The 15517-nt window shown below is 46.6% G+C and overlaps 1 protein-coding gene across 1 annotated transcript; it reads left to right on the top strand.

The window, feature by feature from the left end:
* The first annotated feature begins 1667 nt into the window (after positions 1 to 1667).
* On the top strand, positions 1668 to 15064 carry LOC133118617 (golgin subfamily A member 7B-like). Its single transcript, XM_061228734.1, has 5 exons — positions 1668 to 1798; positions 8980 to 9105; positions 10923 to 11075; positions 13881 to 13982; positions 14793 to 15064. The coding sequence occupies exons 1-5, from the start codon at positions 1787 to 1789 to the stop codon at positions 14874 to 14876; spliced, it is 477 nt and encodes a 158-aa protein (XP_061084718.1). The 5' UTR covers positions 1668 to 1786; the 3' UTR covers positions 14877 to 15064.
* Positions 15065 to 15517: the final 453 nt, after the last annotated feature.

Here is a 15517-nt window from a genome sequence, read left to right as displayed (position 1 = left end):
TTTACAGTTGTTGGAAAGTAGTTTTCCACCTCTTTAATCCCGTAAAAGAACTGGAAGCGTTCCTTCCTGAAGAAGGAGTTGTGGATGTGAAGAACATTCCCGTAGTGTGACTCCTCCACCAATCAGTGCGGAGTAAGCTCCCGGGACAATGAAGCTCGACTGCAATCAGTTACTTCACTGGGACTTCATGGCAGCAGCCAGCAATCAGCTAACAGACAAGTGCATGGACACACATACCTGTGCGAGTGAGCTGGAAATGAGTGCTGGAACGTTTTGTTCTTCACTGTGGGAAGTACAAACTGTTATTGGACTGTAGAAGTGTTTGGAGACTGGACTTGATTTAAGGACTTTGTGTTCTGTGCATACTGGTTTTGCGGTTTGTGGCACTGGCTTTAGCTGGCCAAAATGACAGGAGAGGGTGGAGATCGGCGATGAAGATAGTCTCCATACTATAGAGACAGGATTTCGGTTTTACTTTTTGTTTTGCTTTTTGTCATTCCCCACATAATAAACTACTATAATTTATATTTGATATATAAATTGTGTAAAATATTTTGTTTGTGTTGGTGGTTACATTTTCTTTGGTGGCCAGAGCAGCTCTTGATAGAACAGCACTGAAATGTCTAGAGGTGAGACATCTGGTTTTGAGACGGGAGGACAGAACTGCATTTGATGTTAAATATCTATAGAAAAGTGTCTTTACGGCCGCTTTAGCAACTGCATATAGTATATAGATGAAGGGTGTCGTGTTGTACAAGAACTATGGGTTATCCAGTATGTGTGACATCCATGTTATCGATGGTAGCTTTTCGTTTCTTTTCCTCGATGGTAGACTTTCAGTGTATCACCTTCAGTTTGATCCACCCGCTGTCCACCGGTGAAGTCCACCAGTTGCCCTTTTCTCATTTTTCTCAGTTATCCGATGTGAGGTCTCTGCCCCATCTCCAACCCAAAGCGACAGTAATGCCCCAACAGGTCCAAATCAGCCGTGAAAAACCTGGTGAGTTTCAGAGCAAAAATAAGCAGAGCCTGGCTCTGTGCTGCAGAGGGCGTTTGGCCAACAGCAATACCACCCTGGACCGTGTTCCCTGGCACACTGCTGCAGTTGTGCAGCTGTAGACTCGGCTAGTTCAGCGGGAGACCTCCTGCGAAAACTCAAATTGCACTTGGAGTAGATATTGGTCAGCCAGCAGGGGGCACTGTTCGGTCCCTCGGGAAATAGAAATCGAACATCGTCGGGTTGTTAAATGATAATTATAATTACAGATCAGCGTCTAGGCCTATGTTTAGCAGCTGGACGTAGACATTGTGGGTTAAAGGTTTCCTTTGCCTTTCTCCAACTCCAGTACGTATATGACAGAATAAAAAACAAATTTTATGTTGATAAATAAGCTATGTGGTCTGAAAAAGCATGCGGGGATGTAGACAAACTGATTATGCAATATAAGAAACTGCTACACACAATTTAAATCAAACGGGAAAAAAAAGAAACAAACAACTTCTCCAAATGATTTAAGCCTTGTTTTACCAAGCGTTCGCATGGACAACGCATGGACACCGCTCCATGTCTCCACTTCATAGTCTCCACGTTGGTGGCAGAAGCGGAACCCGACGGGCAGCCTCACTCGCTCCGTTTTCGCTCCAGACTAATGAAGGGCGAGTGATATTCCCTGCGTGTATTGGGCACGTCGCCCCTCCCTCCAGCGAAGCTCCGTCGTGCTGTCCCACTACAGATCGCCGAAACGATTTCAGCACCGGGACAGATCCTCGACTGTCTAATGGCAACATGGCGACGGAGGTAAGATTATTATTCCACATACACGAATGCTGTTACCTGGACAGTGCTTCTACCGAGAACGCAAAGTAATACTGAATGCATTATGCGGATTCTTTTCGGGCGAATAATTATGTTATTAGTTTGAGATACACATGTCTGTTGAAGGGGACGATTGTGTCTGGCAAATTCCAATGCACCTGCCCCACAGCTAAATCGAAATAAAAGGCAGACAATTTACCTAATTTAAGCAGTAGGCAACAATTAGAGGAAAATCGAAAGCAAGTCTAGCGTCTTATTCTGAGTCAATTTGTTGAATTATAGCATTAGCCTATAGCACGCAAAAGCTACAAGTGCACGAAGAGGGTTTCTTCTGCTTCAGACACATGTAAATTACACCGAACTGCGACAAAGATGATTAACAGATGTTTTTACTTGCACATGTAAATTCTATCAGATTTTATTTATTTTGTTGAGAGGTCATTCTCGGGAATTACTTTGAACAAGACAATATTCCGGAATACATGCGATGGACATGGTGCATTAACGTTAAAAGTCTTGAAGTGGATTGGTGTTCACCTTGGGGTTCAAACCTGTAATTAAGCGACACAAATCAATTCAAAATTAATTAAACACTGAACATATTTTTGTATTTTTATTTTTATTTTGCAGTTGTGGTTTTTCAGCTTCAAACACCGGGTAGGCTAGCTATACAACTGGAAATTCAGGGTGCGGGGTTGTTATACATTGGAGGGTGTTTTACATTCAAGGGAAAACACAAGACGTTTGTTTCCAGTGTAGGACATGAATCGAGGAGCTGTGCGCGATCAGTGCCAGGTCACGGCGTTGTACTGACGGGGGATTCACCCCGCCAGACGCGGAGACCCGTCAGGACCGTGGACAGAGGCTCCTAGTAAGAACAGGAAGCCCGCGTTAGTGAATTCTAACACGACCGCGATATATTCGACATCCGGATGAATTACGAATTAAGAGGACTTGTATGCTGCAGGCTACTTTACCACTTGACCTTACAATGCACAACAATCATAGTTAATATTGTAGGAGATACGTGCTCTTCATTCCAGGAAATGATTGTAATGATGGATTCTTTACATACTCTATAAAAGTGAAAGCAATTTCCTTTACAAGGGTCCTGTATGAGGGGTGGGGAATGGCTGCAGGTTTTGAAGAGTGCCCATGTTTGCCCTTCAGGAAACATATACTGCAATGTGTTGCAAAAATCTAAACTTTTTTGAAAAAATAATAAGCAATTTTGAAAAAATCTATTTCAAAATATATTGCTGCATACATATTCCTACATGTAGATGTGTGTGTGTGTGTGTGTGTGTGTGCATGCGTATTACTATAAGAGTTCTAAATTAAATCGAGGAAAAGTGTTTGATTGGTAGAGCCCTTTCTAAACTGGTGTGGCCACTCAGAAACGCTCCCTGGGTTTGAGGTTCTCGTGCACCCAGGGAGCGTCTTCGGGTGGCCGCACGAGCAGCGCTCGCGACCACGGCGCACGTTTCCGCCGATAAGAATCCGCGGCGGCAGTGGGGGCTCGTCTCCAGAGCAACAAGACAGGTCCTTGATTAATTACACACCGAGCTCCCAGCACCGCCGTAGCGGTGGGAAGAACGGGGCAGTGTTAAACCAGCGCTCTAGATGTGCGCAGATGTGCGGCCGTTTTCCCAAGGCGCTGTTTGCAGAACGGGGGCTGACGCACCCTTGCGGAAGACGTAGCCCATATAAACACGTTTCTGTAGGTCCCATTTGGCTCATTTGGCTTTCAAATGAATCTGCTTTACCTTTGATTGCTAGATAAAAGCCAGTAACATTGACAGTAAGACGACGGCAGTAAGGCTTACGGTAATGCCATGTAATTATTGGCTTTGCTTGTTATCTCGCTCGAATTATGTGCAAGGCAAGCCCTTCATGCGAAGCACACCTGGGTCAAATACATAATTGTGTTGGGTTCAAATACTTACCTGTGCTCAATTGATCTTGTCTGGCGCAATTAAAGCAACCAAGAGGACCAGTGGGTGGGGTTTGTACTTTTTGAGAGTATTTAATTGGTTCCAGTACACCAGACAGGCCCAGTGAAGTGTAGAAATGTATCTGAATTCAAAGCAATTACATATTTAACCCAGATCTGTTTTGTGGCCAATATGAGCTAACAGCTGGGGTATGTTTACGAATGCCAACATTTTGCATTTTGATTCGGCATCCAGACATTTTTGCACAATAAACGTGTAGGTGGTCCATAAAACACGAGCGCTTCAGTCTTTCAGAGGAAATATCTCCCGTTGTAAGAGTTGCCATTCAGGGGACATTTTGGCTCTTTGTGGGTTTGTTGTGGTCTCACAGTCCTACATTTTTGCCTGGCTAATTGTGTGGGCTCTGAGCCTCCTGTGGGTTCCTGCTGTGTATTCCGGTTGTCGTTGTTGTTGGGGTTGTGTTCCTGTTTCAGCCACTCTTGCTGACAGCAAACCCCTTCCCATTAGAGGACGGAGGATCACGGGCACGAGGCCAGGCTGTATAATGGGCAGGCCGAGGCTTGTTCGGCCAGTTTGTCCTTCCAGACGGGATGACCGCTCCGGCCCCAGACGGCTGCTGCAGAGGTTCTGAAGTCTACAGGGGAAGTGGGTTGTGTACTGCAGACATGGGCAGAACAATATCAATACAGGCCAGTTTGTAGTCCAGTCGCAGTGACATTTGTTTCATACTCTGGATGACTGTAGAGTGCATTTATACTTTTTGCTCAGGATAGCGACCACAGTCTACGTCGGGTGACAATCGAATGTTCATTAACCTCCTGCGATTTCAGTCGAGCGACACTACCGCTGCTTAAACGCCTGCGCTAAGCACAGACCGAGCGCACCTGACAGAGGTTGTCCACAGTGGGTACTGAATGCTGAACTGATGGAGCTGTGATCGATCCCTGTGGGTGTTGCGTGATCTTACTTCCTTACGGCCTCACTCATTGCCATAATCACGTTTTTAATTACAGTTCCCCTCGTGGCGGTGACATCACGTGTTGTTTGTGGATGTTTGTGTGTCAACGCTTTGCTGCATATAGAAGCCAAACATATGAGTGTCTTATGGAGTCAGCGGAGGCCCAAAAACACTCGCAGTGCATCTCAGATAGCCGCGCAGACCTTCTGACCTTCTCACAAGGACAAGTGACAGTTGCTGCCTGCTCAGTTGTGCAGTTTTTGCTTATTCTGATCGGCAAACGGTTTATAATGTCAACATCATGGCCAGGTTTCAAGCCTTTTTAACCTACAGTAAGTGCTGTTTTTTTTTTCATATTGCATTGCTATTCAGTCTAGCCTCTGTGTTTTTTCCATAACCTTGAGTGATGAAAATAGGATCTTTCTGTCCATGTGTACAGAACTGCATGGTTCGCAAATGCTGACATTAATTTAAAAACGCCTTGCAAGCACAGATGAAATGTAAAAATGGCATAAAATCGTGAAAACCAAGAGCGTTTTACAGATGCTCTTATCCAGAGCGACTTTGAACACAGAGGCCAGACTGCCTTCACACCTGTCTCCCAGGGAGTGTGGGAAGCCAGCTGTTCCTCGGCCCTCGAGGACCTTGATTTCAGTAACAGGATCTGATAGCTGTAAAACAGCTGCTGGGAGCTGTCACTCCATCTGTGTGTACGGCGGAACATAGGTAGCAGCAGTATCGACGAGGGCCGCTTCCAGCACTGGGCAGGGCTAGAGCCTGTGCCTCTCATTGGATGCCTCCAGTGCCCATGCCTCTGATTGGGTGCCCCTAGAGCCTGTGCCTCTGATTGGATGCCTCCAGTGCCTGTGTTTCTGATTGGGTGCCCCCAGAGCCTGTGTCTCTGATTGGATGCCAGCAGTGCCTGTGTCTCTGATTGGGTGCCCCTAGAGCCTGTGCCTCTGATTGGATGCCAGCAGTGCCTGTGTCTCTGATTGGATGCCAGCAGTGCCTGTGTCTCTGATTGGGTGCCCCTAGAGCCTGTGCCTCTGATTGGATGCCAGCGTCCCCAGCCAGACCCCATTAATTACGAAGGACACGTTTAATGTGAACAACGTGCGGGCGAGCCGGGCCAAGAGACAGGGCTCTCGAACCGTTCAATCATTTGTTCCCCTCCCAGTTCCTGGAGAAGAGTTATCATTATAGAGTCAGGCCATTTCCAGTCCCAGAGCTCTTCCCAATCGCTTATTCTTCCCCTCCTTCCTGCTTTCCTGGCCCTCAGCTCCACCCTTCATGGGAGGCAAAACAAGAAAAATTGAAGAAAAATGTGAATTGGCCAAATGGAATGTCCTCGCTCCTTCAAACGTCAGTTGGAAGCCACGTCAGTTATAAACGTGGCAGATGGGGAGAGGTGGATCCACAGGTCGGTCATTTATACGTCAGGCTTTCCAAAAAAATACTTTCGCAAAAGATATGCTGATGTTTTCTAGCTAAAAGAAAATACAATAAAAAAATAACAACTTTGGGAGCCTCTTAACTTTGGCTTCCAACTCCTAAAAGGAACGTTTAACAATTTCCTTAAAGATGGCGGTTTGATCGATTTCCCAGTCAGGCAGAGAAGGAAAAAGGAGGTGAAACATAAGAGCCCCTAGTGTCCTCTTCATGTCCAAATATTTGGTGTGTAATGGTGGCCCTTCCAAAACCGTAACAACATCAGAACCAGTCCCAAAACAGTCACAACAAGAGTCCAGGGCAGACTGGGAGAGCTCATCAGATCACGGCGTCACTTCTCTGTGGAAGGCTGTCTTTTTTGGGTGTGTTACCCCCCCCCCTCCATTCACGCAGCCCGGAGGGATCATTTCTGCCATGGGCTGCCCTCGGCATCAGGTGTGTGTGAGAAGGGCCCGTCTGCTGCAGGATCACGTGCCAAATACATCTTAATTACAGAACGGCCGCGATCTGCAGTCTGCAGGCGCGCTTGTATGCACGCGTGTCCTTCACGAAAACATTTCACTGCGATCCAATACAGGAGTGAATTAACGCCGGTGTGCACATCTGTGTGGAGAACTAAGCCAAAATAGAATTCAAATAAACCCACTCTGTCCCCCTGTGTGCTGATTGTTATTAGGACAATACAGAAACACTTTGTGGATGAATCAGGGACAGATTACATCACTCTCTCTCTCTCTCTCTCTCTCTCTCTCTCTCTCCCTCTCTCTCGCTTAGCAGAGGAGCTGCATCGGCTTCCCTACTGCACAGTCTCTGGATCCAAATTCTACAACATTCTGGGCTTCAAAAATGCTTTTCATGAGCCCATAGATAGTCAGTGGGTGACGCAACAGGCACTTGGTCCATATTTCCCGATAGTCTATGGCGTTAATCAGCATGGCAGAAACACACTGTACTGATGAAGCAAGTTATCTCCACAGCTTTGGGCAGAAGGGGAGAGAGCGAGAGAGAGTGAGAGAGAGCGGGAGAGAGCGACAAGGCAAGAGAGCGAGAGAGAGCGAGAGAGAGCAAGAGGGCAAGAGAGTGAGAGAGAGCAAGAGAGAGCGAGAGCGAACGAGAGAGAGGGCAAGAGAGAGCGAGAGAGAGGGCAAGAGAGAGCGAGAGAGAGCGAGAGGGCAAGAGAGCACGAGAGAGTGAGAGTGAGAGGCAGCTAGAAGACACAGAAGAGATGAGGTTGTCCAGACAGAGTGAAAATTGAGATTACACCTTTCCAGTCACCATAGTAGTGTTACATCAACATGCTGCATTCAGTGAGGTAATAAGAACCACAGGCGTGTGGCAGTAGCATATTTCATAGTGTTCCGCTATATCTGTGACTATTAATCTGTGGGATGTAGCCTACATACATAAAATGTGCTGTTACAGTACTTATACACACATGCAGAAAAGAGATATAAATAGAAGGCTTTTCATAATAATGAAATCGTTTTTCAGCAAGGACATGCTAATAATCTTCAGTCACGATTCTTGTTCATAAACATGGTCTGCCTGTAGCGTAGTGGTTAAGGTACATGACTGGGACCCGCAAGGTCGGTGGTTCGATCCCTGGTGTAGCCACAGTAAGATCCGCACAGCCATTGGGCTCTTGAGCAAGGCCCTTAACCCAGCGTTGCTCCAGGGGAGGATTGTCTCCTGCTCAGTCCAATCAACTGTACTCTGTGCTCTGGATAAGAGTGTCTGGCCAAATGCCATTAATGTAGTGTAATGTAAACTTGTCCATATGATACAAAAGGGAGTTACCACCAATTTAATATTCCTCTTCATGCATAAATATTTTGAAACAGATTTCCCAGAGAGCCAGTCTCAGAATGCAATCTCAGGCGTAGGGATTGGGTGAAGCAGTATGCGACAGAGTAGTGGTTACACGGCAAAGGTCCCGGTTTGTTTAATTAGTAAAAATCCGTCTGGCAGGGAGAGGGAAATTTACGAGGGGATCTTCCAGCTGCTGACAGAGATGCACATTTCACATTCCTCCTGCGTCAGCCCGCAGAACCTTCTGGAACAGACCAGCAATCTGCTCAGCCAACAAAACCCTGCTTCACTGACACAACCTCCAAGCATAGGCATGGAATGTTACGTATTCATATAAAGTTCTCCTTCGCTTAAAAATACTTCACATTGTTTTGTGGGGTATTCATTCTCCCTCTCGTATTTGCAGGGTTATTCACATCGGACTGAAACTGTCGTCATTCAAACTGGCTGAAATGTCGGAATGCGCAATATAGGTTAACCCCCAAATAGGTTTTTTATATCCCAATGAACGGTGTATATTGTAGCTCAGAAGGTGTTAGAACCAGCAACAGCCAGCTGCAATTTTGCAAAAGCTTGTGATGAGGATAACCACTGGAAAGCTACAGTATGTCGGTGCGACTAACTTCCGAGTTCACAAGGAACACGACATGGGTAAATGGTAAATGGTCGGCATTTATATAGCACCTTTATCCAAAGCACTTTACAATTGATGCTTCTCATTCACCCAGTCATACACACACTCACACACTAACGGCGATTGGCTGCCATGCAAGGCACCAACCAGCTCATCAGGAGCATTTGGGGGGGTTAGGTGTCTTGCTCAGGGACACACCCAGGGTGGGATGGAACTGTCAACCAGACGACTGCTCTTACCGCCTGAGCCAATGCCGCCCCAGGAGAACTGCTCTCCATCCTGCCAGCCAGGTGACCTGTTCTCAGGCTGCCAGGTACAGCACCTGTATAGGTAACCAAGCTGCCTCTTCTCTCCGCAGTTCCACAACCTGCAGGAGATGCAGCTCAGCGCCTCCCTGGCCACTAAGGTGTTCATCCAGAGGGACTACAGTGAGGGGACTGGCTGCAGGTTCCAGAGGAAGCTGCCCTCCGAGCTGGAGAGCAGGGTGAGCGTGCCGGCACTGTCTCTTACCGCTGTTCCCCCGTTCCCCCCTCAACGGCCTTACCGCCATGGACCTCGTCCCTGCCAGACGACTACCACTAAAGCTAAGAGGGTGTGGGCTGGGTTAATCCATCCAATCCGTCTATTTCCTAGTTTCCGATTAGTCTGGGTGGTCAGGGTGGCTGGAGCCTATCCCAGTAGACATTGGGTGAAATGCCGGAACAGGCCAATTTTCCTGGTTATTGCTTCTGGAAAACTTGCAGTTGCTGTTTGACGTGGGGGGCAGTGTTCTAGGGAGTCTGATGAATGAAAAACTCAGGCACACAAATACCCGTTTTGTTTAATCACACAGACACACGCACAGTATTGTCTATATTGGAATTGTTGGCACCTTGATAAAGATGAGCTAAAAAAAGTCTCTGGGGAAAAAAGCTACATGGTTATTCATCGACTTGATCTTGTAGTCGAAGTATGAGAGGCATCTAACCTTTCATTCTAACACTTTTGTTCAAAAGAAATGTCATCACTTTGAAAAGTGAATCATCTGAACTTCTAGGAACTCTGTGATGCAATGTGGTATAAATTTGAGGCGACGCGCACGTCAAAGTCTCTCAGTCATCCATCAACGTGGCGTAGGTCAGAGAATGAAATGAGACAAGGTTGTTGACCTCCATGAGTCACCTAATGGCTATGAAAAGCGAAATGCCTGATAATGGCCAGGTCTACTGCTATGGCGATAATGACTCAGTGGTGCTTTCAGGATGTCAATGTACACAACAAGAAAAGAAAAAAGAATGAAGAAACAGTATTTTTAGCATTTGAGTTACTGTTGCTTGTAATTCTAAGACACTGACAGGCAGACTTTCTAATGTTTGCAGGCAGCTGAATTTTTATGTAGCTGTGATAAACAGTGAGTGTGTGTGTCTCAAACTCTCATGTTCCTGAGCATAGAAAGCATATGATAAACAAAACATTTTATTCTTGTTTAATTACATTTGTTTAAAGTGTCAGCATATCTGTGATTAGAGACATTAGTGTACATTTTATGTTAGCATCGAGGCAATTTCCATTTAATTTTCCTTAATGTAAACTCGGAGACACATTGTGAGCAGAGAATGAGAGAGAGAGAGACAGCAGGGAATATGAGAGAGAGAGAGCAGGGAATGAGAGAGAGAAAGAACAGAGGGAATACTATTGACCTGAACTTTCAGTTTTGTGGGACCACCCTAATGAATTTGAAGTGTTAATAAAACATTAGGGCATCCAAATAAACAGCAGGCGCTCAGATCGAATCAAACAGGAAGGATATTTTTAGAAAATAACTGCCATCGTTCGGTTCCCTTGGTTACCAGTGTTGAAATGATGGGTTTGCCGAAGACGAAGATGAAGGTGAGGAAGACGAGGGGAGAGAAGGGAATGGACACCCCTCCCTCATTCCCGGGAGAGGAGCCCTCATCGTTTAATTCCACATCAGTGTTCTAGCTCTTTAGTTTTTTATCTTTAATGCAGTTTAATTTAAAATGCCGTCTGTCTCTTTTCAAAAGGCATGTTTAATTGCTGACATGGGAACCAATGGGATAGCTCAGGGATGCAAAGAGTACATAAATGAGTTTTGCTAAAGAAAGTTTCAGCGCATCACATTTATTTTGCATGCACCCAGAGCAACTGGCATGGTAGAGGGATATTACTGCCTGGTCAGGTTTTCATAGACATTTGGAAAATAAGTCACAAGCACTCCTGAAACACTGACCTGCGCCCTTTGGCTTGTGTGGGCAGATTGAGCGGACGTGTTGACCTATGCCCTTTGACCTCTGCGGGCAGATCGAGCGCACCCTGTTTGAGGACACGGTGAAGACGCTGAATAGGTTCTACGCGGAGGCGGAGAAGATCGGGGGCCAGTCCTACCTGGAGGGCTGCATGGCCTGTGCCACGGCCTACGTCATCTTCCTCTGCATGGAAACCCGCTACGAAAAGGTCAGCCGCCACCCTCACATCCCCACCATCCGCTCAGGTTCACGGGACAGAGGAACCGAGCGTAGACTCAGGGGTTGTGAGAAAACGGCAGGTTTGATGAAGCCGGCTGATAAGGGGCAGACAGAGCGTAATCCAGACAGGCAAAGTTCCAAAAAAAACCGGGTGGTCAGTCCAAACGGGGCAGAGGTGCAGAGATCGCAATCCAAAGACAGAATCCAAAGAGCCAGGCAGGGGTCAAAACAAAAATCCAGAAATCTAAAAATCAAAAAACAGAACAGAATATAAACAGACGTAAAACAGAGGCTAGAACGGAACGGAGAAGAACCTGGTGAACAGAACTGACGAACTAACAACCAAAGAACAAAAAAAAGGTTTAAATAAACGAACAAATGAGCTAAACGATTAACAGGTGTGAGTGCTGGGGAACAGATAACGAGAAGCAGCTGGGACAAGACAGCAAGGAAATGCATATAAGGAGTGGGGGGCCAGAGAGAAAGCAGATAAGGAAAAAACAATAGGAGAAGGGGCACGGACCTGACACATCCCGACATTCCAGCTGGTGCAGCGTTCCCAGAAACCTGGGGGAATTTTCAGTCTTGAGATAATGCAGAGGAATGTTCTTTGAACTTGTTCCCGACAACTTCCGTGAACAGCGAAAAGAAAAACATTCCAGGCAAATAACGTTACAAACTGCAGAAATGTATGTGTTGGATGATCACCATAACTTTCCAAGTACTGGTCTACACTGAGAGGCCTTCAATGGGGTGCGACCACAACCCTGTGCCAATTCCATTTCCCCAAAAGCCCAGCCTCAGATCAGAGTCTGAATACCAGTGCCAACCACATAAAAATAATATTTCTCCTTTCCATGATATAATAGAAGTTGATTTATTAAACATAGGCATATTCTGTATAAATTACTGAACAAATGCCTCTTCCAAAAAGGAAACCAAAATATTTAATTGCAGTTTCTCCCTTTCCTTTTAGAATTTACAATCTCCTTAATTCTCCAAATTTGCCGGTTAAGTGTTTAACTGCTTCGTTTTTTGAGCAATGTTCTGGGTTTATTGCATTATTTAGGCGTCACATAGACGAGAAATCTGGCGGGAAACGATGTCAGGTTGTCACGAATTATGGACTGGCTGGCTGCACTGCTGTTCGGGTCTGGGTCCTGCTTCTCACGACTGCAGCTGCCCCCTCCCCTCCCAGAACTGTGTGTGAGTCTGACTGTAATATGTGCTAAATAGAGGAGTCAAGAATACTGCCCTGCTATATAGTATATATAAAAAACAGCTCAAGCTAGGTTTTGAAACAGCTTGGCCATGCTGGTTGACCAGCTCATACCCAGCTAGACCAGCTTTAAAGACCAGCTAGCTTGGCCATGCTGGTTGACCAGCTCATACCCAGCTAGACCAGCTTTAAAGACCAGCTAGCTTGGCCATGCTGGTTGACCAGCTCATACCCAGCTAGACCAGCTTTAAAGACCAGCTAGCTTGGCCATGCTGGTTGACCAGCTCATACCCAGCTAGACCAGCTTTAAAGACCAGCTAGCTTGTACATGCTGGCTGGTCAGCTCATACCAGCTCAGTTTTCAAGCTGGCATAGCTGGATTTTACAGCATTTTTACATTTGGTTTCCCTCCTGATCGTATTGGCGATGTAGCGTGCCGCGTTCTTCCCATCATGTGCCCACGACGCGTTGGAGAGGACCCGTCTGCACACGCCTACTGGCATCAAATGAAACGCTTTTCCAAATGAAAGGACTTGATATGGTGCCCTGACACACTGCTCTGCTGAATCCTGCACCTGTTCACCACTGGCTGTGCTGGTCCTCGCCAACCTAAACGCCTCTTCCATTGCAATGAGATACCCTCCAGAAGGACACACAGTTACCCAGCTCATTTACATCCCATTTTACGAACCCGCAAAATGGAACAAAAAGAGAAGGAAAATCGAAGATTCCTCCCTCTCTCCTGAACTCAAATCATAAACACAATAAACTCTGACCTGGACAGCAAAATTTCTTTCATGTTTCGTAAAAAAAAATTTGTGCAATGTGCAAGATTTGAATTGCTCTCTATAGTGCAGTTCTCAGATACGATTGTTTGTCCTTTCTTCTTTAAAAAAGTGCTGTCATTGAAAGATGCGATTCAGGGTCGTGAGAGCATGCAGCAGTGATGACAGCTGATAAGAGACCACACAAGAACAGGCCGGGGTAAACACTGGGGTGTACTTTTGGGCCAAGAGAGGAATATCTGGCCCTTCAAAGCCAAGTTCTGGGCTCTGTCTGTGTGGAGCTTCAGTCCCCCGGGGCCCCTCGAAATATGGGGGTTCGCTGGGCTGGCCTGAATAGGGTAATCTTCCCTGGGAAGTGTATATGAGTGTGTGTGTGTGTGTGTGTGTGTGAGTGTGTGTGTGAGTGTGTGTGTGTGTGTGTGTGTGTGTGTGTGTGTGTGTGTGTATATGAGTGTGTGTGTGTGTGTGTGTGTGTGTGTGTTGCGTTTTTGTTAGAGCTGGAGTCTTGATCTGGATTTGGGCCTTGGTACCCAAATTCTTGGGCTGATTCTGGATCTTGACTCTTTGGGTCTGGTTCTGGATCTCAACAGCTCTGGTTTCTGTGTGATGGAGGCGCGAGGGGATCCTTCAGGGTTGGAGTCATTTAATTTGGTCAAGTGTTCAGGAAATCAATTCAAATCAAATTTATGAATTGAAAAATCGTCATAAAACATGCTGCACATTATTAACTGAAATTAATTTCCCGAGATGACTGAAATCAAATGTAATTTTCCCCACGCAACCAAAACAGGTGCTGAAGAAGATCTCCAGGTACATCCAGGAGCAGAACGAGAAGATCTACGCCCCCCGTGGCCTGCTCCTCACCGACCCCATCGAGAGGGGCATGAGAGTGGTATCCTTTCTGGGAGGGGTGCGGGCTAACAGGGCGGGGGGAGAGGAGGACCGTGTGCGGTCTAACAGGGCAGGGGGAGAGGAGGACCATGTCCGTTTCTGGATTTAATACCAACTTCGGCTTCGGCTCTCATTTCATGAGCCCAAACATATTTATGATTGGATATTGTACTACATTTATTGACATTCATTGATTCAGACAGAGCGAAAGAAAAACTATTCCCATAAGCCGTCTTCATTTGCAGTCAGCCAACGATGCCTCTAATAGGCTGCGGACATCAGTGCCTCTGTTCACAGCAGATGGGGAGCAGGTGTTTCAATATGATTTCATATTTATTCATGTATCATTCTGAGGAAAATTGGCTTTTTACAAGAAACCCGCAAAGATGCTTCACAGAAAAAAGAACAAAAAAAAAAAACAGGCATAGAGAGCAGAGCTGAAGCTGATTGGCTGTATTGAGAGCATAGCTGAATCCGATTGGCGGTATAGAGAGCAGAAGCTGATTGGCTCTATAGAGAGCAGTGCTGAAGCAGACTGGCTGTATAGGGAGCAGTGCTGAAGCAGACTGGCTGTATAGAGAGCAGAGTTGAAGCTGATTGGCTCTATAGAGAGCAGTGCTGAAGCAGACTGGCTGTATAGGGAGCAGTGCTGAAGCAGACTGGCTGTACAGAGAGCAGAGTTGAAGCTGATTGGCTCTATAGAGAGCAGTGCTGAAGCTGATTGGCCGTACAGAGAGCCGAGCTGAAGCTTATAGGGTGAAACGGAGAGCAGAGCTGACCAGAGCGGATGGCCCTTGACCGCGCCGGTCAGATTGAGATCTCCATCTTCGAGGACCGCGGCTCCAGCAGCTCCAGCTCGGGCAGTAGCTCCACCTCCAGCAGCAGCGGCCGGTGACTGGAGGAGCAGCCCCAGGGCTACGGGTACAGGGGGGCCGGGGGGCTCCCCAAGATCCGCATGCTGAAACATGAGAGCACCCGCTTCTGAACCCGGGGAACGGGGGGCGCACCCTTACCCCGAAACGTGCCAACAGCCAATCACAAAGCCAGGAGCTGGCACACTCACACACACAAACTCACACATACACACAAACAAACAAACACACACACACACACACACACAAACATACACACACACAAACAAACACACACACACACACACACACACACACATACACACACACAAACAAACAAACATACACACACACACACACACACACATACACACACACAAACAAACATACACACACACACTCACACACACAAACCCACACATACACACACACACACACTCACACACACAAACCCACACATACACACACACACACACACACTCACTCCATTTCCATTTCCATGGGTCCATCCTGTCTCTGTGTCATTAAGATATCCATCCGCTGCACAGCTTATAGGGAACAAACCTTTACGTAAGTGCACTCAATCATATTTGTTTGTCTTGGAGAAGGGGGGGGCGGATTCAGAAATTGCCTTTGACGTGTAATGTAATTGTCCCCTTTAGAGTAGGCAGGTTGATTGCCTATG

The sequence above is a fragment of the Conger conger genome, chromosome 18 (genome assembly GCF_963514075.1).
Source record: "Conger conger chromosome 18, fConCon1.1, whole genome shotgun sequence".
Classification (NCBI taxonomy): Eukaryota; Metazoa; Chordata; class Actinopteri; order Anguilliformes; family Congridae; genus Conger; species Conger conger.
This window is presented reverse-complemented; position numbering and strand designations above follow the sequence as displayed.